Source organism: Primulina eburnea, chromosome 17 (assembly GCF_022965805.1).
Source record: "Primulina eburnea isolate SZY01 chromosome 17, ASM2296580v1, whole genome shotgun sequence".
Classification (NCBI taxonomy): Eukaryota; Viridiplantae; Streptophyta; class Magnoliopsida; order Lamiales; family Gesneriaceae; genus Primulina; species Primulina eburnea.
In genome coordinates, this window is record NC_133117.1 from 3,143,071 (window position 1) to 3,170,284 (window position 27,214).

Here is a 27,214-nt window from a genome sequence, read left to right on the forward strand (position 1 = left end):
GATTGAGAGCAGGAGAGAAAGGCCCAGATACGTCCTTCCAGCTAGAGGGGAGTTCAGTGAGTCTTGGAGGATGGCCCAACACAAAACGTTCCCTAGGCCACCGACTAGGACTCAAAAGAGACGGCTATTGAGAGAAAGAGCTATTGCAAGGAGAGAAGAGTCAGCTAAATTGAGAAAAAAACCCACAATTGATAGTCCAGTCATCAGAGATCAGGTGGGGAGTAAATCCAAGTTTGGAAGATCGGCTACTGAGGATAAGTTAGTAGACGCTGATGACGATCTGTTAAGTGAGGAGGACGATCAAAGAGAAAAAACAATCAATTTTTACGTTGGAGAGTTTCACATCACTGTGGATTGTGCCACAGGAGTAGTGATACTACCTCAGAGATTTAAGATGATGGAAGAAGAGGATGGGGAGTTGATGTACCAAGAATCAGTGCAAAAGAAAGAGCATGCAGATAAGCCCCAACAGGTGATACTTGAGAAGCCTACACCGGCCATGACCAAGCACATCAGGCCATTGTACATCGAGGCCCATGTCAATGGGAAACCAGTGTCTAGGGTCTTGATTGACAATGGCTCAGCTGTGAATGTTCTTCCGGTAAGAATGTTGAAAAGTCTCGGCAAAAATGAAGAAGACTTGATTCCTTCGGAAGTTTCGGTTGCTGCATTTACAGGGGAAACTACCAAAACCATTGGGGTATTCCCCGCTGATGTTACTGTGGGGAGTATGTCATCTTTATGTGCATTTTTCGTGGTAAACTCCTCCGCCAACTTCCAAGCGTTGTTAGGCAGAGATTGGATCCATGCAAACCAGTGCATACCATCCTCAATGCACCAGCTTTTGTTATTTTGGAAAGGGGATGACGTGGAGGTCGTAGAAGCGGATGGACAGCCCTTTCAAACAAGTGCAAGTGCAGTGGAGGCCAGATATTACAATGGGGATTTTGGGCCTATCAAAATTCGTAGCAATAGCAAGAAAGAAAATCCACTGTACATGCAAACACCAACTCCAAGCTCGGTGTTGGAAAGAATCCTCAAACCTACCGTTATCGTGCCATCGAGGCCGATAATTCAGCCACTGATTGAGGAGATTGATGATTGATTCGAACCAACGAGGAAAGGAGGTAGCTGCAACCTCTATATGGAAGGCACATGTGCAGCAAGTACTGGAAAAACTAAAGGAAGAGGAAGCATGGGACACTTATGGAACTGAAGTGGTCCAAGAAGAAGAATACGAAAATGATGAGCTCCAAGTCGATGAGTTGTTGATGGCGCCATCTCAACTGGAAGATGGCCAACATGAAGTTCAAGACCCATTGGAAGAGATTAACTTGGGGGAGCTTGAGAATCCAAAAGTTGTATATGTGAGTAAGTTACTGGAAGAGCAGTTGAAGCAAGACTTGATCAGCATGTTGAAGGAATACAAAGATTGTTTTGCATGGGGTTATGATGACATGCCAGGGTTGGACCGAAAATTGGTCGAACATCGACTTCCACTCAAAGAAGGTTTCAAACCATTTCAACAGTCATCTCGTCGCATGTCAAAAGAAGTTGAATTGAAAGTGAAAGAGGAAGTTGAGAAATTGTTGAAGGCCAAGTTTATAAAGCCAATCCGATATACCGAGTGGCTTTCAAACATTGTGCCAGTAATGAAGAAGAATGGCAAGGTCAGAATATGCATCGACTTCCGAGACTTGAACTGTGCAACTCCCAAAGATGTATATGTGATGCCGATACCTGATATGTTAATTGATTCAGTGGCTAAACATGAGTTGTTGTCTTTCATGGACGGATTCTCGGGCTACAACCAAATCAAAATAGCCGAGACTGACACTCACAAAACAGCATTCAGATGCCCGGGAGCTGTTGGTACGTTTGAATGGCTTGTTATGCCATTCGGGCTAAAGAACGCGGGAGCCACGTATCAAAGAGCCATGAACTCCATCTTTCATGACATGATAGGACATCATATTGAAGTATATATAGATGATATCGTTGTAAAGTCCAAACAAGCTACTGATCACATTGAGCACTTGAGGAAAAGTTTCCAAAGAATGAGGCAACATGAATTAAAGTTAAATCCATTGAAATGTGCATTTGGCGTGAAGGCAGGAAACTTTCTGGGATTTCTTGTGCACCAGAGGGGAGTTGAAGTGGATAAGAACAAAGCCAAAGCTATTATGGAAGCAAATCCACCTAGGAACAAGAAAGAGTTGCAACGCTTCCTTGGGCAAGTGAATTACTTGAGGCGTTTTATTTCTAACCTTGCAGGGAAGACAAAGGAGTTTTCACAGCTGTTGAAGCTCAAAGACAGCGGGGAGTTCAAATGGGAAGAGTCGCATCAGAGGGCTTTTGATGTGATCAAGAGATATTTATCTAATCCACCTGTGCTTATGCCCCCCAGGTATGGAATGCCCCTTAAATTATACATCTCTGCTGCTCATGAATCAATTGGGTGTCTACTAGTTCAAAATAATCATGAAGGAAATGAACAAGCCATCTATTATTTGAGTAGATTCCTTACTCCAGTAGAGGTAAAATACTCTGTGATTGAAAAGCTATGCTTAACGCTGTATTATGCATGTACTAAGTTAAGACATTATTTGATTCAATCAAGAGTGTTTGTGGTGGCTAAAACCGATTTGATTAAATACATGCTTAATAGACCCATCCTCTCTGGGAGAATTGGCAAATGGTCTTTAGCGTTGGCCGAGTTTACATTGACATATTATCCCCAAAAATCAGTAAAAGGCCAAGCTATCGCCGATTTTTTAGCTGATCACCCTTCACTTGATGAGTTTATTGGAGAACAGGTTGGGTTTCCAGTTTGTGGAGTTGGAGTCCAACCCTGGGAGTTGAAGTTCGATGGATCAAGCACAGAAACAGCAGCTGGAGCTGGTATTGTGATCACCTCCCCAAGAGGTGTGAAAACCGCTCTATCCTTCAATTTGGATTTCCCATGCACCAACAATCAAGCAGAATACGAAGCACTGGTCATTGGATTGGAAATTCTGAAAGATCTAGGGGCAAGAGAATTATTGATATCAGGGGATTCTCAGCTGGTACTCAAACAGCTGTCAGGGGAGTTCAAATGCACAAGTTTGTCCTTGGCACCTTACTATACCGCCGCATCCCAACTTCTAGATGATTTCGAGGAAGTGTCATTAGTCCACGTCCCAAGACAAGAAAATTGGGAGGCAGACGAGTTGGCACAGGTTGCTTCGGGATTGAAGATGTCTCCAGAACTCACTCACAGACTAGTGTTGATTCAAAAGAAAAACCACCCTTCAATTCAGCAAAGAGGGATTCAGGTAGACACGCTCAACTTGGATGTAAATTTAGCTGGGGATTGGAGGGATGACATGAAAATGGTATTAGAATCAACCGGGAAAGATATTCCACATGGTTTAAAGATGAGAGCTCTTAATTACGTTTTAGTGGAGGGTGATTTGTACAGGAAAGGGTTAGATGGTCTGCTTCTCAGATGCATAGGCTTCCCAGAGGCTTTGGAGATCATGAAGCAAGTTCATGAGGGAGTGTGTGGAGCGCATCAATCTGGAATAAAGATGAGATGGTTGATAAGGAGGTATGGATACTATTGGCCATCCATCCTGAAAGATTGCATCAAGTATGCTAGGGGATGCCAGCCATGTCAGAAACATGGGAACATCCAAAGAATTCCAGCGGATGAACTTCACAGCGTTGTCAAACCATGGCCATTCAAAGGCTGGGCCATGGACTTAATAGGGAAAATCTACCCTTCATCATCTAAAGGCCACTCGTTCATCCTTGTGGCTACAGATTTTTTCACCAAATGGGTAGAAGCAGTGCCCTTGAAGAAAGCGGAGCAAGGGGATGTTATTAACTTTGTGAAAGAGAATATTATTCATAGATTTGGAATTCCAGAGTCATTGACCACAGATCAGGGAACTATGTTCACAGGCTCAGATATGAGGGAGTTTGCAGAAGACTATGGAATTAAATTGATAAACTCATCCCCTCATTACCCACAGTCTAACGGGCAAGCCGAAGCGTCAAATAAAGTGTTGATAAAGATTCTACAAAAGATGATGGAAGAGAATCCTAGGGATTGGCCAAGGCTATTATCAGAAACTTTGTGGGCATACAGGACATCCAAGAGGACTGCCACTGGAGTGAGCCCTTTTTCCCTTACCTTTGGCCATGATGCAGTGCTCCCATTGGAGATTATGGTGCCATCAATGCGAGTGGCAAAGCAAAATGAACTTTCCCTCGAGCATTATAATGAAGCAATGATCATGGAGCTAGAAGAACTAGATGAGTTGAGAATCCAAGCGTACAATGCTTTGCTGTTACAGAAACAGAAAGTGGCAAGAATCTACAACAAAAGAGTTAACAAGAAAAGTTTCCATGAAGGAGAGATAGTGTGGAAGACCATACTACCACTAGGAACAAAGGATAGAGAGCTGGGTAAATGGTCTCCCAACTGGGAGGGACCATTCAAGGTACATAAGGTGTTAGACGGAAATGCATATTGGCTATCAAGCATAGATGGCCATCCACACAAAAGATGCATAAACGGCAAGTATCTCAAGCCGTATTTTCCAAGTATGAGGGAAGAAGTAGAAAAGTGAGCGAATAAAGAAAACTAAAAGACTGATATTCAGTGGGGAGTTGGCCTTCGGGGCCACTTTCGTATATTTTTAGTTTCTTATTTCAGTACGTAATATGACGTAGGCCTTAGGGCCACTGAGGTATCCGTTGTTTATGATTCAACAATAAAATTGATCGGAGAGAGTGGCACGGTAAGCCACTTTCATTCATTATTTTGAAGGCCATTTGTTTCATTAGGGAGTCGGCCTTATGGCCACTTATTTTCAATGTTTTTATGGTACCAAAAATCATGGAGAAATATACCATACCGCCATTATAAATTGGTTGTTTGCATGTGCAGTGACAAACTCATGAAGTAGGCCTTGAGGCCACTTAGAATATAGGAGAAAAGGAACACAGCGAGCGGGGAGTTGGGCTCACCGAACGGAACATCGAATAATAATGAAGAACAGAAGAGAACAAGGGCGTTATGCGAACCCCAAGAGAACCCAGAAATGGAATTTGGTATAGAAATAGGCTATCTAGCCATTTTTGTACGGTTTTTAGCTTCATGTTGTAAAATTTTGTTTTAAGTAGGCCGTAAGGCCACTAATGTAAATATTTGTTGGTTATGATTCAAAAATGAGAACGTTCAATTAAAAGTTGGCCGGTAGGCCACTTTTATCGTACTGGATCCATTGTGTTTCGATAGCCAATGAAGGGAGAGAATAATCTCGAGTGGGGAGTTTTAAGCCAACATATGGTTTTGATTGAAGCTATTGAAAATGAGTTGGGTTAAGTGAATTAAGAACGAATAGAAACTCCTTCCCAACATCCAATACACAACACCCCATACAAATCCACCTTCGTACCACACCCATCACCCAACAACCACAACACCAAACCAACAATCAACAGATAAGAAGCGGAGCCACCGCATGCAAGAACAGTAAGTAAACGTGTATGCGGAAAAGGGGTCCAACTGAAGTGCAAATACGTGTATGGGGGAAAGGGGTCCAACTGAAGTGCAAATACGTGTATGCGGGAAAGGGGTCCAACTGAAGTGCAAATGCATATACGTGTATGCGGGAAAGGGATCCGACTGAAGTGCAATGCATAATGTTAGGAGCGAGGGAATCATCTTGAGTGGATGCAACACATAAGAGCATATAAGAGCACATAATAGTCGAGAAATACCTGTGTCAAGAAACCTCAAATGACACAAATGCTTAAGTGTCAAATGCACCAGGGAGCTGAGGCCAACCCATGGCCAATCTCAATCCAGTGATACCTGTTATGAGTAAACATGCCAACACTATTAAAAAAAATGAGAGTGGGGAGTTGATGCCCAAGAAAGAGTAAGGAGTTGAATGAATCCCAAATCCAAGAAGGAATGGAAGCTAAAGAAGCAGACATGCAATACAAGGAAATGCTTGTGGATTTCATTTGGGCAAATTCACAAACACCATTAAGACGTGATGATGATCAAATTAAGTATTAGTTGACTTGGCTACCGAATGGGAAATCGACAACCCAGAGATGGCGAGGAAGGGATTAAGACCAGTGGCGGAGCCGGCGAACGCAATGGGCAACGAGACAGAAACAGTGGCCGGAGCAGAAATGGCGCCCGCAGCGATGGATGCGGAAGGATTCGCCGGAGGTGGATCGTGAGCCATAAAACGACTGTGGGCAGCAGTAGAGAACAATCGACAGCAAAGAACGGCTGGAAAGAGCTTGAGAGCCGCCACGGTTGAGGTGTAGGATTGGGGAAGCGACGGGCTTCCACAGTGGCATCGGGGAGTAATCGGATGAGGGCAGCGAGAAGGAAGAAGTGAAGAAAGCGGATTACAGATTTTGAATTGAAGGGGAAGAAATAGAACCCAATATTTTAAAGCCCAAATACGGATTGGGCTTGGGTGAGTGGCCCACTGCTATAAATCAAATTCACAGATAAATGATTATGGGCCACTACAAATAAATGGATCGGACCGGGCTACATACAAGCATTTTGGCCCAATGGGCCAATGCTTGCGGGGGGCAATTGTTTGGGCTAAAAATAATTGATTATGCAAGCCCACTTAAATTATAAGCCCAATTGAATTACAAGCCCATCAAATGTGGCGGAAGAATTTTCATCGATTCAAATTAATTTGGATAAGTCAGAAAGATCGTGGAAAAATGAGAAAATCGTGGAGCGTATAGGAGGAGATCATGGGGGAGTGGGGGAAACGACATCTCACAAGGAAGAAAAAGACATCGGCAGACTGCAGAAAACACAACTCTTCAACACAGACAAATCTGCAAACACTCTGCAAAATTTCCAATATTCAAGCAATAGTCTTTTTCAAGCTTTCAAGCATATTTCTATTTACGTCTTCTCGTTTGTAGATTTCAGCAACTTCATATTTTATATTTTTATGTCTTGTAAATTTCTACAGTTTATTGAAAATATAAACGATGTCAGAGATTTATTCCTCAAATCCCAATAGTTTTCTTTATTTTGGCGTTATAGTTGTTTTAGGAGATTAGAACCGACGATCAAATTTAGAATTCACAATCGCTTGTTTTTAGAAGTTAGATTTTATCATTTTCACACAAATCGGTGCACTTCGCACCTGGCACGCCCGCAACACCAAATATTGTGCAAACAATAACACAAAAACTCATGTGATCAAAGTTAATTTTATGTGACAAATCTTCGATTCGACCCAATTATTAATGAAAAATATGTCAAAAATATTATTTTTTATTTCAATTATAGATAAATTTCGATCCATACTACGAATATATAATCATAAAATTGTCTGAACCAAAACAAAATATGATATAAATTTACCAAGTGGAAGTCTTGCCCTGGCGTTGACTCTATATATATATCAAATCAAGGTGGTCCCAATTAGTCCCTCTTTCAAATAATGCAGATATTGACGTGAGGATTGCGAAACTGGAAAGGTTCAAACATATGAAGTGTGTATACAACTTTACATATAAATTAGACAAAAAAAATTCATTTGAAATGGAAATATATCAAGAGTAGGTCTCTTGTGATACGATCTCATAAATTTTTATTTATGAGATATGTTAATCTTATCGATATTCACAATAAAAAGTAATACTTTTAGCATAAAAAATAATATTTTTCTTAGATGACCTAAATAATAGATCCGTATCACAAAATACACCCGTGAGATCGTCTCACACAAATTTTTATTGTAGATCAAAGAGAAATGTATTTGTGGAATGAGAGCAAAGAGATTGTTGCAAAGCGGGAGTCGGGAGAACCATTCTCAGAGGTTGGACAAAAAAGATTTGTGTACAGTACTCAAGTTTTATAAAATAGTAGAGATACAAGTTGTGTTTACTTTAAATTATATTGTGATTATTAAATGTAATTAGATAAGATTTGGAATAATGATAGTTAAATAATAATATTTTTGCTTTGATTCGTTATGATTATGATTAAATTTAAATTAAATTATGATTTCTAATTTACTCTTTATAATTATACTTTGTATAATAAAATTAAATGATAATATAGTTGAAAATTATTGTTTTCACATTTTATATTATATATTTAATTTTCTTTGTTTTAAATAGTTTATGATTAAAATATTTTATAATGTTCATTTAAAAAAATAATTTAATTTTTGTAAAAAATGCTTGATATTTTTTATAATTTAATGTAGATTTAAGCATTTATCGCTTTAACAAAAATTATAGTTGATGGTAATAGTGCAATTCAAAAATCCTTTAAAACTACACAACATCTCAAACGCTATATTTCTATTGCTCTATTCAGAAGGGACATTATTGCACATCGACAATATCTCTTCTTATAATTGCACTCATTGCAACAAATGAAAATCGAACTCATGATCTTACTCTAATATCAATTATATGACTGAATGCTTGCCGTTTTACCAAAAGCTATAACTGGTGACAATGATGCAACTCATATTTTTTAACCACACAACAGCCTAAACGTAATAGTTCGATCGCTTTACCCAGTAGAGACTGTTATCACACCTCAACAATAATATTGAATAATAATGCAATACAAATATAAGACCATATGTTTGGATTAAGCGTTTAACACTAGGTCAAAAGCTATAGTTGTTAGCCAAGACGCAATTTTATTTCCTTATACTTGTGACATCGCAGAGTGCACCTACTTGAGTGCTAATAGGTCGGGCTGTTAGGCTCATGAGTTCGGGGATGTGCGTGTTTATCTACTGGTATTGTCCCTATATCCCTTAAAGATCAGTCTTACCATTTCCATACCGTCAACCATATCTCAACAGAGACAATATTATTCGTTAAGATTTGGTGTCATCCAACCACCCAATGGCCGAATTCGGATTGATGAATACTATGTTGTTTCATGTTTGTAGTAATCATAGATTTGCTAGCCCTGAGGATTTGGGGGCCTTGATTCTCTACTTGTAAACCACTGCACTGTCTTCCTTGCAATCGGTATCCAAAGTCTCCTTATTCTTTCAGACTCGCTATTTTCGACAAGAAATGAATCTGTATTATCCTCAAACTCTGTGAATCTCGGATGGACTAGTATCTCGGACATGGATCTCTTGTCAACGTGATAGGGACAGTTTGATCCGAACTCTAGATTCTTCGACGAATCCGAGGTTGTAGGAAGGCCTGGAAATTTCAAGAAACTGTTTCCAGCTGTTTGGTTGATAGTACTCATCATCTGATCATTTTCCTTCTGAATCTCCTCAACTTCCATGGAGTTGTCACTCATAAATCTTGCACTTGATGCATCTTTAAGAAACCCAGAATTCAACAATAGGAGGTCGGAAGAGCTCACGTTGCTCCAACGATTCTTGAAAATAACATCAGAATAACCATCAACCCTGTGGTTGAATCTGTGGAACCTTTTCTCGAATTGATCCGAATCGACACTTCGTCGTGCCGGTGATTCGCATCCTCTCGTACCACTCTGTGACCACAACATAAAGCTCCTGCCAATGCTAAATCTTGAAGATCCAAGGCCACTTTCTTCTCTCTGAGCATAGAACTCAAAATTGGATTCATCTCTTACCTCACCCGATGGGCTTCTCGAAGACCTCAAACTATTCGTACATGGCAACTCGGGAACGTCTTCTTGACTGATCTTTCTCCTACAAAGGGGGCAGGTCGAGTGTTTTTCGAGCCACTGGTCGATACAACCAATATGAAAAGCATGCTTACATTTTGGCAGCAACCGAAGAATCTCAACATCTTTGAATTTCGACAAACAAACCGAGCATTCGAGCCCGTCCCACGATCCACTTATAGAAGAAAATCTGAAGGAAGGGAGTGATTCTATCACGGCTTTATCGACCCCTGTTGCACTAGAACTCAATCGAAACAGCCCATCTCGGACTCGAACCCGTACGTTCGCGTTCGGAACATTCTCCCCACGGCGGCAGATTTTGGCATAGAGAAGGAGAAGAAATGTTAAAAAAAACGTGGCGGACAGAAAACCGGTCACAAGAGCTACACTCGGCTTAAAATTGCTTGATTCTTTTGAATCCTGCAGTACTTGTGCTCTAACATCAATCATGAAAATCAAGAAAATGAGATGGAGAAGGAGAAATAATTTGATCATTTTCAAATATTAGATTTACTCACAACTTAAAAGTATACATAACAGATTTACTAAAATATGATTTCTTCACCCTTTTATCCTAAATTTGCAACAACAGAAAAACCCTGGTGCCTAACATATGCATGACACTCCACATAGCCGTGTCCTCACAACATTACTGTCGTGTCCAATTATATTTTCTACCATCGGACACATCACATAGCGTATCCGACACATATTCCTATCGTGTCTTTACCATATTTGAGTTATATTGATCCGATTGACATACTTCAAAACATATCATTCAAACATATCATTTTGGATCCGCCCTGTTTACCATGGCTTGCAATTTGCTGTACAAAAAGTCAACTAACAACCCAGTACAAAAGAGTATGTATAGTTCCTATGTATTATTAATTAATACAAAGAAATTAATTTGGGAGTTTTTCCGAGGATCTTGTATGGTGGTGATAGTGAAGAGGTTGTGGCTTCAGCTACAGTAGGCCCACCAACGTGGCTAGAGTGGTAATTTTTTCAAGTATACCGCGAAAATTCGATCTTATTCGTGCATATTATATGAACTAGGATCTTGATGTGTGTTAAGATCATGTTTGATTATTTGATTTTGAGTCCGAGCGAGATCTTGACATATTTTAAAAAAATGACACATATCAAGATCATGGTCTGACAGTGTCTGTATGGTTAAGATCGAACAAACCGGTATTTGGCGAGTTGATAGCTGGTGTGATAGTACAAGAAGGTAAAATATTAACTCTTCACTTAACAAATTGGGGAAAAAAGATATTTGCTTTGGGTTTAAATCTTCTTGCGAACGAAAGAGATGGGTAAGGTCAGATGGAAATTTGGCGAATTTGATTATAAATAGGATATGTTTTAAGCAAGCAGTGCCTTTCAAAACGACAACGTAGTGGTAATTAAATTTTAAGGGCAAAACAGTCATTTAATAATTACAATGGGGGCATGTGAGCCATTTTTTGAAAAATGGACTAGTCAGCCCATTAAATTTTTTTAGAGTGGTCACGGATATTAATCTGTAAGACGGGTCAACCATACTCATATTCAAAATAAAAAGTAATACTCTTAGCATAAAAAGTAATACTTTTTCGTGGATGACCCAAATAAGAGATCCGTTTCACAAATAAGACCCGTGAAACCGTCTCACACAAGTTTTTGCTATTTTTTAGGGGTTTCGTGCTCATTAGGGGGTTTTTTTAAAAATAATTTAAAAATTAAAAATTATTTCAAAAATAATTTAAAAAAAAAAAGTTTTGCAAATGTACCTCAAAACGTGCTTGGGAAGCACGGACGCTGCTCACGTGGAGCAGCGTCCGTGCTTTCTAAGCACGGAGCCGCGCCACTTGGAGCGTCCGCGCTTAGCAAGTGCGGACGCTCCTACGTGGACTAGCGTCCGCGCTTTGTAAGCGCGGACGCTGGTCCATGTGGCATATTATATATATATATATTTTTTTTATACGTTTTTTTCTATTTTTTTTCTCATCCTTATATTTAAATATCTCTTCCTCAACCTTATCACTATCCACGTGGCTCTGCTCAATTCGTCGTCTGAATTCCTTCTTCTTTCCTCCTCTTTTCATTGTCGTTTCATTTTTGCATTTTCAGTTTCTTGTTTACTCTGTGAAAATTTTGCGAGAAGAAATTGAGAAAATCGACAACGTAGTTCCTAATGGCAGCTAATCGAAGTCCAGAAGATCTCAGTGTCCTCTATTTACAAGCAACACATATGTCATCAACAGTTTCTTCGTTAACCGTAGATGACATTGTCAAAGTGAAGAGGTCAGATAATCTGATTTGGAAGTTATTTACTGAGAATTACATACATAATCGTGTACTTGTATACTTAAATCATATGGGTTTTTATGGAGTGTTATTATGTGGTGCCCAAATTTATGATAATCATTTGATTACTGCTCTTGTTGAACGTTGGCGACGTGAGACACACACGTTTCATTTTACATGTGGTGAAGCAACAGTCACGTTACAAGATGTCTCAATAATTTGGGGTCTGACGATTGATGGTGAACCAGTCACAGGAGTAGATGTATCACATAAAGTTGAGGAATGGCAACACATATGTTTGGATATGTTAGGATTTTTGCCGGCTTCAAAACATTTGAAAGGTGGTCATATGTCTATGACTGCACTATACGATCATTGTATGTCTAACCTTGTTACTGATGATAGTTTAGAAGTTGATGTGGTGAAATTTACCCGTTGCATTGCGTTAATGATTATTGGAGGGATAATGTTCCCTGACTATCAAGGAGGGTCTGCTCGACTATTATTTTTGCAACTGCTACGAGATATTGACAATGTGAAGTCGTATAGTTGGGGTAGTGCAGTTTTAGCATTTCTATACCGTGAGTTGTGTAACGCATCACGTATAGAGAAGACTACAATGGCCGGCCCTCTATATATCCTGCAGGTATCATTAATGTGATGTTAGTATAAAACACAATTTTTTTGTTATATTTGTTGAAGTATTTTAATTATTATAAGCAGATATGGGCATGGAGCAGGATTAAATGTGTTAACCCCGATCGAGATGGGTTAACTTTAGTTGTACCTCCCGTTGATCCGGATGATATTATTCCAGTTTTTCCATATGGTGCAAGGTAATAATAGAAATTATTGTGATAATGTAATACATATCTTGTATATTTGTTGATATGTATTTGTTTTGATTGTTATAATTGCAGGTGGAATGTTGGATTTAGTTACACACATTCGCCAACTCATGCTGTAAGAATTATAAGGGATTCTTTGGATCGTATGAATCATAACGAGGTATTATACGATTTTAATATTTACTAGTGATTAAATGAAGAATATTTTATTTTCGTTAAATGGATATTTGATTTAAATCTTTTTTCTTTTTTACAGTTTAATTGGATCGTTTACAAGAAGAATGATATAGATGTGAAGACGATTATTGATTCGTACGAAAACAAAATATGGCGATGTGTTTGTCCCCTTATATGCTTCGACATCGTCGAGATGCATAGGCCTAATCGGGTGATGCGTCAATTTCGAAGACGTCAATCAATTCCAGTGGCTGCCGTGGACAATGATGATATGCATACTATCACGAGGATAGGACATCGTGGCACCGATTGGAGAGATTATCATAGACATTCGATTGAGTTGTGGAATAATAGGATGAGATATGTTGCTAAAGGGGTGCGACACGGGCGCTCGATGCAAACAGACGAAGACTACTTTCAATGGTATAATCGAATAACTGTGCGCACCATATCACCTGAAGTTACTGTAGTTGGTTTTCAACCTCATCCGTACAATACTTTTGTTGGACAACATAATGTGCAACAAAATTTTAGTACGCCTTCACCTTTTTCACATCAGTCTGCATTGGGCTGGGGAAGTGACATGGTTGGGCAGCAAAGTGGGTTTGCAGGAACCTCTACTATTAATCCATCAATTGAATTGAATGTTGCAGGAACCTCTTCTACTCAACCTGGTATTCTCAGTAATTTAGGATTTCGTAACTTTAGTTCGTTTGGTCAGCCGGATTTTCAGACTCCGTACTGGTCGAACACCCAAAGTTTTACGAATATGCTAAATGTTGGTCCTCATCATCTTGTGCATGACACTCGACCACCGATGAATGTTATTTCACCAATCACTTTTCCAGGTTACTCGAACGAGGAAATTCCTGAACAGGTACGATTGCGTAGAGGGACGAGAAGACGCAATCCTCCTGATTGTGGGACCGGTAGCCATTTGTATCATTACAATTATGACGATGATTCTTCAACGTAAATGTAACTTTGTCATTTTTATTATTATATCGTTACCATTGATGCATCACCTAAATTGTATTATATGTACAAATTGTATATTGTTTGCGTAACACATCGTTTCATAAAAAGAGGCATTGCAAATGATTGAAATTACAAAAGTTTAAAGAAGTTGACATTGCAAAACAAACATTAAACGAACGAAAGGGAAAGTTGGCAATTGAAAAGAGGCATCAAGACTCGCTGTCCTCGCCTGACAGCTCAACATCCTCATCCTCATCGTACTGAAAATCATCCTCTACGGGTCGATGTGAAAATGTTGGTGGGTTAGGAAATGGCTCGTCTGAGGCGCTAGTTGCAGGGAAGCGCTGTGCAAGGACACGATTAAAATCATGCACATAATCAAACTGCTCGCGTGTCATCTGCCACTGTCTCCTCATCATGCGCTCTAGGTCATCGAGACGCTGGTCTTTGCTCTGTCCCGTCTCTGCAGGTGCCTGTCCTGCGTGCCGTGCATGTCTTGCGGGTTGTGTCTGTGCTCCACTCCCTGAAGCCTCGCCCTGACCACTTTGAATATGCCTCCGTCTTTTTTCTCCATGTAGCCTCCCATGAACTAAAATATCGCCTTTCTTGTGCAATACTGGCTCACTATCATCCCATATAACCCCAGCTAGGCGGCAGAGCTCTGTGATGGTTGAAGAATGGGGCATGCTAACTGTGGATGTGCCCTGTGCAGCCTGTAGAATCGAATTCATAATCACCCGACCTGCATCAACTTTTTTCCCCGTGACGATGCAATACACCAATGCTGCTTTCTTCTTTGTAACATCAGAAACATGGCCAGATGGCATCATCCGTGCTGCGACGAAATGGTACCAGTTATATGCCTCCCTAATCAAGCATGTCGCAGGAAATGTGACCGGGGCTCGCTGATTATTTAGCTTCCAAACTGTGCCGGGGTCACAAAGTGTGTTCATTATCGTCTCATAGGGATAGGGTTCTCTCATAAATCTCGTGTAATCGTCGTTTTCGTAGTCCGGCATCGAGTACAACGAGTTAATAGTTTTGCTGTCAAAGGCAACCATCTTCCCTCTTATTCTGACGTGATAGTCCTCATGCCTAACCATCAAGTTAGCGTAGAATTCCCGGACAAGTGACATCACAGCATCTGTTGGTGGCTTCACAAACTCAGCCCAATGCAAATGCTGAGCCAGAATTAAAGCATCAGCAATGGGGAAGCTCTGATTCATCCCTCTTTCTCGCTGCATGTTTTTCTCTTGCAATTTAGAATAATTTTCAGCTGCTAATGCATCCCAAAAACGGAGTCTATCAAAACTAGTGCGCGACAACTGACTATCCCTACATTGAACTTGCTTGCCTCTCTTCTTCGGCGGCATATTTAAAATCGCGCAAATAACCTACAACGTACAAGGCAAAAAGTCCAACTTTTAATAACAAAATCCCAATTGAAGCATTATATCGAACACGTTATATGCACAACTTCTATAAGCTTCTTACTTCATAATTTGACATTAAATTATTGAAACATTCAGAACAAGAATAATGTTACCTTATGTTAGAACCGAAATTGTATTGCACTTCGACCTGAAATGTTGGAGGAGTCGATTGAATTTTAAAGGGAGGAGAAAGTTGGAGGATGTGGTGATGTTAAGGAGGAGGGATAAGGGAAGGGTTTTTTTTTTTTTAATAATAGTAATCTAGCGCCGCGGCTCTAGATGTGTAGCGCCTCGGCGCCAGATTTGCGCAAATATGGCGCCGAAGCGCTTATGAACTAGCGCCTCGGCGCTTGCACACCGCTGGTGCAGCGCCGAGGCGCTAGATGTGTAGCGCCTCGGCGCCAGATTTGCGCAAATCTGGCGCCGAGGCCCTTAAGAACTAGCGCCTCGGCTCTTGCACACCGCTGGTGCAACGCCGAGGCTCTAGATGTGTAGCGCCTCGGCGCCAGATTTGCGCAAATCTGGCGCCGAGGCCCTTAAGAACTAGCGCCTCGGCGCTTGCCCACCGCTGGTGCAGCGCCGAAGCGCTACATGTGTAGCGCCTCGATGCCAGATTTGCGCAAATCTGGCGCCGAGGCTCTTAAGAACTAGCGCCTCGGCGCTAGATTTGCGCAAATCTGGCGCCAAGGCGCTAGTTCTTAAGCGCCTCGGCGCCAGATTCACGAGAATTTAGCGCCGATGCGCATATTCAGTCGCGACGAGGCGCCATTTTTTTTTCCATGAAAATTTAAAATGCAACACTTAACTTACGCCAACGCCGTATGAGATGAAACATTTGTGAGTTAATATTACATAACAACTTAGTTGTTTACATATCAGACGTTAATAAAGATGACAAAAAGGCTTCAGCGTTGTTGTCTTTCTCTTGAACCCGGTGTGTCCATTTCATTTCTAATTCGAGTTGTCCTGTCTCTACCAACTCTTCTTCTCTCACGTCTAACAGGGTTGTGGTACAACTCGAAATTTGGAGAATCCCAGTATCGCTCATCTGCAAGTGGTTGAAATCTGCTCTCGTACGTAGCCAAATACTCAGATATGTTATACCATGACTGCACAAGTGTCGTGGGATCCAATGCGTGCCACTTAGCGGTGCAAATAGCATGAGAAAATGGGATGCCAAAAAACGTCCATTTACCACATGAACAATCACTGGTTGATAGCTTGACGACCTGCATATGTTGGCCACGACTTGGTCTTCCTACAGTTGCGACCGAAGCAGTTTGCTCACGTACATCGTATTTGGCAACACGATGTTCACTAGATTTCCTCGCCCATTTCTCATACTTCCGACATGCGTAATCTGACCACAGTTGATTATCGTGAACCATACGCTCACCTCTTGTCACACATTCAATAAAATATTGTACGCACCTCTGAAGTGTCAAATGCACTATGGCAGAGATTGGAAGTCTACGAGCACCCTTCAACACACTGTTTAAACACTCCGACATATTGGTTGTCATCACCCCACGACGCCAACCACCGTCATGAGCCAAACTCCATTTCTCTTTCGCAATTCCATCCAAATATCGATGTGCCAAAATGTTTTTTTGTTTGATCGCCTCCATTATTGCTTCAAACTTACAAATTTGATTCTGGGTGCCTGCCGCCCAACATAAGTCTTTCAAATGCACGTCTTTGTATTTAGCATTGAAGTTTGAACAAACATGTCTCAAACAAAAACGATGCACACCGTAAGGAGGTTGGAAATATGGTAGATCTGCAGTTGCTCGAACGATTCCCTTATGCCTATCAGAGATAAGACACACACCATTTTCTCCACGAACAACATGTCTTCCTAAGTTATCCAAGAACCATTTCCAAGAGTCGGTTGTCTCTTCATCAACAATAGCAAAAGCAAGAGGTAGAACCTGATTGTTCGCATCCAGAGTAACAGCGATCAACATTTTGTGTTTGTATTTGGTATACAAGTGTGTACCATCAACACTAATTATTTTCCGACAATGCCGAAAGCCATCAACACACGGCCTGAATGCCCAGAAAACATAGTTCAGTGTCTTACTCATTTCATTGTTAGATCTGAGATGCTTCCACTCGACAGCTGTTCCCGGATTATATTTGGACAAAGCACACATATATTTTGGAAGCAATTGAACTGAGCTCTCCCATGTACCATAAGCAATTTCCATAGCACGTTTCAAACTTCGCCATGCCTTCGTGTACGAGATTTGGTATCCATATTTATCTTTCACATTTTCGATGATATACTTAATCTCGTACGCAGGATCACAACGAACAACTCCCAGTAGAGTATGTGCCACCATATCACTGTTCAAATTCTTATGGTCTATACCAACCGACGTAGATATACATGTGTGCGGCCCGCCATATTTCGTTATTTTCCAATAACCAGTCTTCGCCTTGAAAGAAGCACGAAGTCCCCATCGACAAATTACCGTAGAAGAATTATTTTTGCAACGTAACTTCCACAAACTGCTTGTGCTATCCACGACTCGGTACTCACGCCTGGCAACTCGGACTGAATAATCTTGCACAGATGCAATCAGATCTTTCTTATCTTTAAATAACATATTAACGCATATTTCACCTATATCCGGATTGTAATAGCTAGATTGCACTCCAGAAGGTACATCGACAGAATCAGACAGCTCTTCCCCATAAAATTTATTGAAAAACGATGGCACTTCATCAGTGTTTGGAAGAAATGGTACGGTCTGCCTCTGTAATGTGTCACGAGGTGGTTGTCGAGATGATGTCCCCTCATCAGGATTTGTAAAAGTCATCATTTCATCATCAACATTCACTTCTTCTTCTTCTTCAGACTCGATGTACGAAACATCGGGTTCAGAATCAATCATCCAGATATCATCATTATTGGCATGATCCGGACAACAAGCACTCGTATCTAATGTTGGATTCGGCCAATATGGAGCATTATTTTGTTGCGACGAGACATTGATATATTGATCCCAAGGCCCACTTACATCATCGAAACTCATATTGCCGAGTCCTTCCGTAACATGTGGAACATAAGTTTCTTGCTCCTGGAAACCACCATACGTAGACGTACCGGGTTGGTTATAGAAACCTGAATCGGATGCATGTGGAACATATGATTCAGGAACACCAAATCCAACATGATGCTCAATCGAATTTGATTCCACGTACAGATGCAAAATATGCATATTATCACATTGCATTATAAACTGTAAAGCATCGTCATCAACGAGATTGACTTGAATTTCATGCCAAGATGCTCTCTCCATGAATGAATACTTTGTTGACATTTTCAGAGAAAAATTTGCTGGATCAATTGCTAACATTTTATGCACAACTTCGGCTAACTCCATCAAATTAATAGATCGTAACACTCGTATCGGTCTAACAAATGGAATGCTATATTCAACCGATCCATTATCGCTAACAACATGACCACCAAAATATAAGAGTACGTCGATGTTAGACATTTTGCCAAATTTCTAGTGAGAAGAAATTTACGAGAAAACTGATAACTCATTCATTGAGTTTTTCATCATTTATATAGGAGAAAAAAGTGAGAATTTTTCAAATTTGAATTATTGTAGTTCACGTGAAAATTCAGATCTAAAGCTTTCACATGCAATGTTGGATGATGATAATAAAGCTGAAATGTTCGTAAGATAAGAAAGCGAGGAAAATGAGTGGATAATAGAAGTGGAACAGTACAAGTGGACCAGCGTACGCGCACGTAGGCTCAATCGAAAAAAAAAAATATATTACTGAGAGGCCGTGCTTGGTAAGCACGGCCTCAGTACAAGTGGACCAGCGTCCGCGCTTACAAAGCGCGGACGCTGGTCCACGTAGGAGCGTCCGCGCTTGCTAAGCGCGGACGCTCCAAGTGGCGCGGCTCCGTGCTTAGAAAGCACGGACGCTTTTTTAAATTATTTTTGAAATAATTTTTAATTTTAAATTATTTTTAAAAAAAACCCGCTCATTAGGACTGAGGATATGGTAAAAGTTATCCATTTAGGTTTGGCTTGCCATTTTTTTTAAAAAAAAATTTGACTTGTTGACCCGTCTAACCCGCAACTCATGACGGGTCGAGTTGGGTTGAAGTTTTGTCAACCCACAAAAATGCTGGTCCGCCTCATTTGACTACTCTAGATATGAAATATATATAACTACTTAATTTTTTGATCGTCAGATATATTTTGGACATGTGTTAACTATATTTTGATCATGTTTTCACAAGTCTACTTCGTCTTAGTCTTTGGACAGGCGACGCAGATGTGTGTCATGTCGTTTTCCATATCCATAATTTCAAAATATGTAACACAACACTAGTCAAGTTTTTTGATTGAACATTCACCATAAAACCTAATCCTCTTTCAATTTAACATATAATGGTTTATCAAAACTTGAAACTAAAGTGTACAAAAAGGCCAATATGAAAAGGCTAAATACAGATCCTACTCTTCAATGTGTTTCAGAAAACTGGAAGTTATTAATGTACAATCCCCCTCATACCAGAATCAAAGATAGTTAAACAAGTATGGATCCCAAAAAATATCAATCAACACAACAAAATTGGGTGAAGATACTCTTGAAGATTCGATGCCCGAAATCGAATTGAAACTATATGTTGTTTCATGTTTTGTATTAGTGATCATAAATTTACTGGCCTTGAGGATTTGGAGGCCTTGATTCTCTATTTGTAAACCACTGCACTGTCTTTCTTGCAATCGGTATCCAAAGCCTCCTTGCTCTTTCTGAGTCGCTATTTTCGACAAGAAATGAATCTGTATTATCCTTAAACTCTGTGTATCTTGGATGAACTACTATCTCGGACATGGATCTCTTGTCAATGGGATAGGGAAAGTTTGATCCGGAATCTAAATCCTTCGACGAGTACGAGGTTGTAGGGAGGCCTGGAAATTTCAAGAAACTGTGTCCGGCTGTTTGGTTGATAGTACTCATGATCATCTGATCCTTTTCCTTCTGAATTTCCTCGACTTCCATGGACTTCTTACTCATAAATCTTACACTCGATGCATCGTTAAGAAACTCGGAATTCAAGAACACGAGGTCGGAAGAGCTCAGGTTGCTCCAACGATTCTTGAAAACAACATGTGAATAACCGACAACCCTGTGGTTGAATCTGTGGAACCTTTTCTTGAATCGATCCGAATCGACACTTTGTTGTGCCGGTAATTCGTCTTCTTTTGTACCCCTATTAGAGAACCATCTTAAGCTCCTACCCATGCTAAATCTTAAAGATCCAAGGCCACTTTGTTCTCTCTGAACATAGAGCTCCAAGTTGGATTCATCTCTAACCTCACCAGATTGGCTCCTCAAAAACCTTAGACTATTCGAATATGGCAACTCGGAAACGTCTTCTGGACTAATCTTTCGCCTGCAAATGGGGCAGGTCGAGTGCTTTTCGAGCCACTGGTCGATACAATCGATATGAAAAGCATGCTTACACTTTGGTAGCAATCGAAGGATCTCAACGTCTTCGAATTTCGACAAACAAACCGAGCATTCCAGCCCGTCCCGCGATCCCCTTAGAGATGAAAACCTGAAGAAAGGGAGTGATTCTACCACTGCTTTGTCGACCCCGGATGCACTAGACCTCGACCGGAACAGCCCATCTCGAATCCGCAGGCTCGCGCTCCGAACATTCGACCCCCCGTAGCAGAATTTGGCATAAAGAAGCAGAAGAAGTGTTAGAACAAACATGATGGACAGAAAACCCATTATAAGTGGCAGACTTGGCTGGAAGTTGTTTGAATCTGGTGGACTTGGTGGCACTTGTGCTTTAACATCAATTATGAAGATCAAGAAAATGAAATGGAGGAGGAGAAGAAATTTGATCATGATCAATTGATTCATGTAGAAACTAAGATCTCCAAATTTCAGAAAAATATGGCTAACTCATAAAATAAATTACATTTGTTTATATGAAAAATGAAAATAACATTTTTTGAAAAAAATTAGTTTGACTGAAATCATTATTTAAAATTTTCCTCTAAAAAAATGGCCATGAAATTCCAAATATTATATGTGGGTATACATGCATGTTTTTGTGTGGAAACTTTCAGAAAGTGTATATATCTTATTGATTTGTCAGTTTCCTTGATTTCTTCCCTCACTTGTCCTAATGTCTTTCAAATTGTCCCATTTTTTTTAATATAAAATGTTAATGTAGGGTTAGGGTATTTTCTCATGTTATTATCTGATAAAACTTTTATGGTACACACTTGTCCATTGAAGTCAACTTTCAAAACGAAATTTATTGGAGTAATTGATCTAAATTAATAGAATTGATCAAAATTTGCAAAAATCGAACTAAGTGAATTGATATCGAAATCCATGTAAACGGATTTATCGAACGAAAATACTAAGAGTGAGTCTCATGTGAGAGTAATTGATCTAAATTAATAGAATTGATCAAAATTTGCAAAAATCGAACTAAGTGAATTGATATCGAAATCCATGTAAACGGATTTATCGAACGAAAATACTAAGAGTGATTCTCATGTGAGACCGTCTCACGGATCTTAATCTGTGAGACGGGTCAATCCTACCGATATTCACAATAAAAAGTAATACTCTTAGCATAAAAAATAATGATGTTTCATGGATGACCCAAATGATAGACCCGTCTCACAAATACGACCCGTGAGACCGTCTCACATAAGTTTTTGTCAAATACTAATACTAGTAAAAAGTGTCTCTCGAAATCCTATTCATTAGGTTTGTTCTTGTACGATCGAGATTCTGCCCTTTTACCAAACATTATAATTTGTAATAACGATATAAATCCAATCTTTTGAATCGTACAACAACACAAGTTTTACGTTTCGATCGTTTTACTGACAGAAATAACTGTTGCATCATCACAGTTCGGTTTTGCAGGATAATCTTAGAAAAATTAACCAAACTAATTATCATTGATTAGAATAGTAAAGCTATATGTACAACCAAATTTATACAATAATTCTTACAACATAAAAAATTAAATACAAAATATCATTTATCAAAATCTAATTATAAATTCAATACAAAATCTCATGAAATAATAACTAAAATCTCACTATATTATTCTCGCGATACAATTATTATATAAATATCGTTATATAATATATTTGTCGTATTTTTAACATTATTCTTATCATAATACTATTTTATCATTCAATATTTATTTGATATTTTTTAGCCTTTTCTAGTAATCGTTTCGATGCAATTTTGAAAACACTAGGGACCGTTTTTGACGAATATCCTCACACGTGATTACCATTTTATTTTAGTTTCTACCATAATTTTTATTTTTAAATGCTTACTATTTTTTATTTTCTTGAGGTAGTCTTTCTTTTTTAATAGAAATTATAATTTAATTAATTTAGTCCTTAAAGAATTTAATAAGGTTTGGTTTGGTTAATTAAACTCTAATGAAAATTAGGGTATGCCATCCAATAAATAATATGATCAAAAGTCAAATTTTGATACATCACAAGCCTACAAATTGATGTATTACTGCTCCCCAGCATACCATCTTGAGTTATTAATCAATATTAAATTGTGTGGTAGCAAATTACTCAATATTTTATGTATCCTTAGGCCACCTAACCACGTATCTAATTATAGCTCAATTAATTTCAATTAATGTAATTAATTATTTAAAAAAAAACTTATATATAGTCTGTTTCTTTGGAAAAAAATTGAATAAAGATGATCTCACGTATCAATTTTAACCGTGTTAAAGGAGCACGTGTGCGTGAAGAGATTTTTTTATTGGAGAAATTGATTTCTGATTATAGAAGATAATTGAACCCAGAGACCATTACAATTTTTTTTTTTTTATGTGCCTCTCTGTTGCTTAATAAATATAAATAAATATTATTATCAAGAACATCCTTGAACGTTCCATACCTGCCAAAATTACTACGTCCTCAGCACTACTAAATCCATACAAAGCTTGCACAAATTTTATTACCAAATGCTACATTATAAATGATAGGCAATAGCTGAGAAATATTCTTTCGGATTATTACACGACACCCATACCATCTATAAACAGTAAGACGTACAAAAGAGACCGAGCACGAAGCCGAAAGATGTCGAATCGCATATCCAGAAGATGCCAATGATTTTGGACACCCTCGTGATACAAAAAGGAAAGAAATGAATACCATTCAGGATCTTTACATTCACAATCAGCTATGTGCCGAGGCAGCTGGATTGCTATTCGGTAATGATGCTAAACCAGCTCCAGATTCTTGAGTAGTACTGTTCCCTTCGGCAGCATGCCGTATAAATTCTTCGGGAGACATGTGGGAGCCATGGCAAGCACACACTATCCTTATTTGAGTAGGACTGTACCGGTAAGTCACGCCAGATATTGTCCTTCCATTGGGGCTCGGGTCGGTGGTAGATACCCAAGGAAGGTTCGGATATGTACCACGGCCTCCAAATTTCAGGTCTGCAGCAATCCCTGGTCTTATAGCAGGATATTCCAAAGGAAATGATTCAGCTCTGGGCTGATCAGATGTTTCCCTCACATGATGGGTTATGTTGTTTCCTGTAAGATCACCTTCTGCGTGAGAAATAGAGCCTTCTTCTAGAACATGCCGTTTTCCATTACTTTTCCCATGTTCAATTGCACTACCATCATACTTTGTAGATTCAAAGGACTTGTGAACATTTACAGGCGTGGCTGCTACACCCAGAATACAAAGTATTAAGAAAGTCAATTGCATTTCCATCAGCCAACTGACAGATATCACGAACTAAAAACAATTAGACCCAAAGTTTTGTACAAACTTAATGATAAAGGTGAAAGAACAAGAATAATGGTAAAACCAATTGATATATTTAGTCAAGTGTCGTGGCCGCGCAAAAATGCAGCGTGTAAAGACGATAGATGAATAGTATGAGCTTTAGAAGAAAATTATTTAAAAACGTTTAGGAAAATGTCAGAAGTAATCTTACTGGACACAAATTTACGATCTGCTCTAAAATTGCACATCAGCAGATCTATAATTGCATCTTACTTCAACCTAGGAAATCAAACAGCATCATAGGTGTTCCTTTTCTGGGATTAGGAGTGAATAATACAAATTATAAAACGAACCGAAAGATGAACAAACATTCACATGCGGCTAGGGCCGCAAACCTATTGTTTTCACAAACATGATCGAACTATTGTTTTCCATTATGAATCAAGTCAACATCTCATAAAATAATTATTTAAGAAGCAATTAAAACAGTACTTGCATTAACATTGATACAAAAGCAATGTCTGCAACTGAGAAATAAGCATGAACTACAAGTTAGTGCTCAAAAGAAGTTAAAAATTATGTTGTAAGCATATTTACTTCCGTAACAGTAAAACAAAAAGATCCAAAATAACTATCAGATTGCTCGCACTGAAAATAACGTCACATTGATAACATGCTTTGAATTTGAAGCATGGAGCTAAAGTTCTCCATTTTATACAAACTGCTCATGGGGTTAAAATATTTTATAACAATGGTTTAATTCTTAAGAGATTTACAAACCAAAAAAAGGACATTTTGTTATGAGGAAACAGCAATCAACTCAAAAAGGCAAATTTTGTGATAACTGAAATTCAATGTAATTTATGTTATAATAATAAGAGAGGAGACCAGTATCAGATGATAAGTGCAAGTCATGATCATGTCTCAACCACCACTCATTTCCAATATGATGCAATAATCTAGTCGATCGTTGGTTGAACATCACAAACTCTTGAGCTCTAAGACGAGCCTTTCAGCTTGTACTATATTTTACTTAAAATAACATGAAAAAGATATAATGAACAATGAAAGTGTGACCTTGATTAAGCTTTCTACTGTCATTTTGCATGTCTGAGTTTGTGGGATTCTTTCCCAAAAACCCAGAGTGGATCTGTTGATGATGAGAATCAATGCCTCGAGAATTCTCCTTGTCCAACACCGGAATCTGAACAGAAGGGTATCCAAACATCAAAGGAAATTTGGGAGGTACACCCGTCTGGATAGCAGATCGCTCACTATTCCCGCTAGTCATACCATGGATCACTACAGGCAATGGATAGGTAGAAAGGCTAGGCGCACCAGAGAGATTAGAATCCTTTACAGATTGTGAGTAAGTCATGTTCGCTAGGTTCGTCAGTTGAGATGGAAAAGGAACACTATAGGAACTTGGCAAGTTCGATATATTGAACTCCTTTTCTAATGGAACGGCAAATCTCTTTGGATCTAAATGTTCTGTGCCGCTTGGATCGCCAAATGCATGAAGCTCCTTTCGTGCACCAGATAGGCTTCCACTTTCTACGACACTTTTTGAGACATTATCATACCGGGAAACTTGCCTTGATGTTGAACCATCCACTTCTGAATCTGCTACATCTTCATTTTCGGCAGCTGACCCATCACATGTGTTTATGGAAATGTGAGACGTCCTACTTTTATCAGATAAATCAGGGTGATTATTTTCTTTCTCACGCCTCTTCTGATGGCACTTCTCATTAAATGGGCATTTTCTCTTTTCACCAACACCTGATCTCTTTTCTTCTTCTTCGACTTCAGTCGACCTCCTCTCGTTTGTTGCCCATGTTTCCCCAGTTATCGAATTCTTGGAAGTTTCTGAATCCACAGATGCTTTGCCGAAGTTTTTATAGAAGTTTTCTTCGGATTTTAGGGGATGTTGTTGGTTTCCACCTTCTAGAAAGTTTTTGAACTCTTTAATCAATTTGCTACCCCTGTCACCTTCGTCTGTTCTGACGTCTGATGAGCTCCCATATTTACCTTTCAGTGAATTGTTACTTCCACCACAAGGTAAAGCCAAACTCAGATCAAGACCTTTCTCATCTTCCATATCCAATAAAATAAAATACCTCACACGTTTAACCCTCTAACTACCTCGTCGAGTAGCAAAAAAGGCTTCAAAACAGTAATACGTGACTAAAAACCATCTGGCTGAAATATCTGTATCAAAACATATTTGACTAGAGGACATAAGAGGGTACCAAAGAGTGCAATAGTATGGAAAAAGCAAGGCAATAAAATATTCAGCATAGACTAAATACTAAAACATCTAACAAAAGTGAAAACCTTATAGATCAAGTTTAGTAACATACACATGGAATTGAACCAAAATTCATTAAATTCAACCATAAAACCCACTCATGGAAAAGAACAAACTAAACGTTCCAAATAGGAAATCTCGCATCTAAGCTGAGTTAACGTCATCAATAACACAAAATCTTGAACTTGATTAGCGTTGCTTATCTTTTCTCTATTTTCTAAGCCATAACTTACCGCTTATTACTCATGTAACGCTGATCAACAAAACAATATCGTCAAACAACACTTTTTCTCAACTTAACAGAAGATACAAATTTAAGAAACAACCAAATCAAGCAACTTCCACTTTTCAGATCTGACCAGATAAATAGAAAAAAACTAATTTTAAATTAATAAGTTAAAAAAAAAAAAAAGAGCCGTAGAATTATGCGAAAAACCCAAAAATAATTATCCTCCAAAATAAGCAGAAACCCACAAAAGTTAAAAGACAGTTGCGAATAAATGCTACTTAATTGAAAGGAGAAAACTGAAAAAAAACACGAAAAAAGGAACAAATACCCATACCTGAGGAAGAAGAAAATTCCGCGAGCAAGGCGTTTACTCTAGCAGACAACGAGGTAAATTCGTTGAGGCGAGTCCCGGAAATGTGAGCCAGCGGTATCTAAGCCAGGAGACCTCACTTGGATA

General features: G+C 39.1%; 4 protein-coding genes across 7 annotated transcripts; 1 reads left to right on the forward strand and 3 right to left on the reverse strand.

Moving 5' to 3' along the window:
• Nucleotides 1–8,601: 8,601 nt before the first annotated feature.
• LOC140818372 (E3 ubiquitin-protein ligase ATL42-like) lies at nucleotides 8,602–10,298 on the reverse strand. The gene has a single exon (XM_073178305.1). The coding sequence runs from the start codon at nucleotides 10,181–10,183 to the stop codon at nucleotides 8,981–8,983; it is 1,203 nt and encodes a 400-aa protein (XP_073034406.1). The 5' UTR covers nucleotides 10,184–10,298; the 3' UTR covers nucleotides 8,602–8,980.
• A 1,569-nt stretch (nucleotides 10,299–11,867) lies between these two features.
• LOC140818717 (serine/threonine-protein phosphatase 7 long form homolog) lies at nucleotides 11,868–13,981 on the forward strand. The gene is made up of 4 exons (XM_073178759.1): nucleotides 11,868–12,626; nucleotides 12,704–12,816; nucleotides 12,901–12,988; nucleotides 13,085–13,981. The coding sequence occupies exons 1-4, from the start codon at nucleotides 11,868–11,870 to the stop codon at nucleotides 13,979–13,981; spliced, it is 1,857 nt and encodes a 618-aa protein (XP_073034860.1).
• A 5,830-nt stretch (nucleotides 13,982–19,811) lies between these two features.
• LOC140818149 (E3 ubiquitin-protein ligase ATL42-like) lies at nucleotides 19,812–21,595 on the reverse strand. The gene has a single exon (XM_073178014.1). It carries the CDS (start codon nucleotides 21,327–21,329, stop codon nucleotides 20,112–20,114), a length of 1,218 nt encoding a protein of 405 aa, XP_073034115.1. The 5' UTR covers nucleotides 21,330–21,595; the 3' UTR covers nucleotides 19,812–20,111.
• A 1,808-nt stretch (nucleotides 21,596–23,403) lies between these two features.
• LOC140817750 (ninja-family protein mc410-like) lies at nucleotides 23,404–27,214 on the reverse strand. 4 transcript variants are annotated; one of them, XM_073177521.1, is made up of 3 exons: nucleotides 27,092–27,214; nucleotides 25,295–26,428; nucleotides 23,404–24,153 (listed from the first exon to the last, which is right to left on the reverse strand). In XM_073177521.1, exons 2-3 carry the CDS (start codon nucleotides 26,316–26,318, stop codon nucleotides 23,654–23,656), a joined length of 1,524 nt encoding a protein of 507 aa, XP_073033622.1. In that variant the 5' UTR covers nucleotides 26,319–26,428; nucleotides 27,092–27,214; the 3' UTR covers nucleotides 23,404–23,653. The 4 variants fall into 4 exon arrangements, with proteins under 4 accessions (XP_073033622.1, XP_073033619.1, XP_073033621.1 ...); XM_073177518.1 differs by having other exon boundaries at nucleotides 23,404–24,156; XM_073177520.1 differs by having other exon boundaries at nucleotides 23,404–24,156; nucleotides 25,295–26,383; nucleotides 27,092–27,213.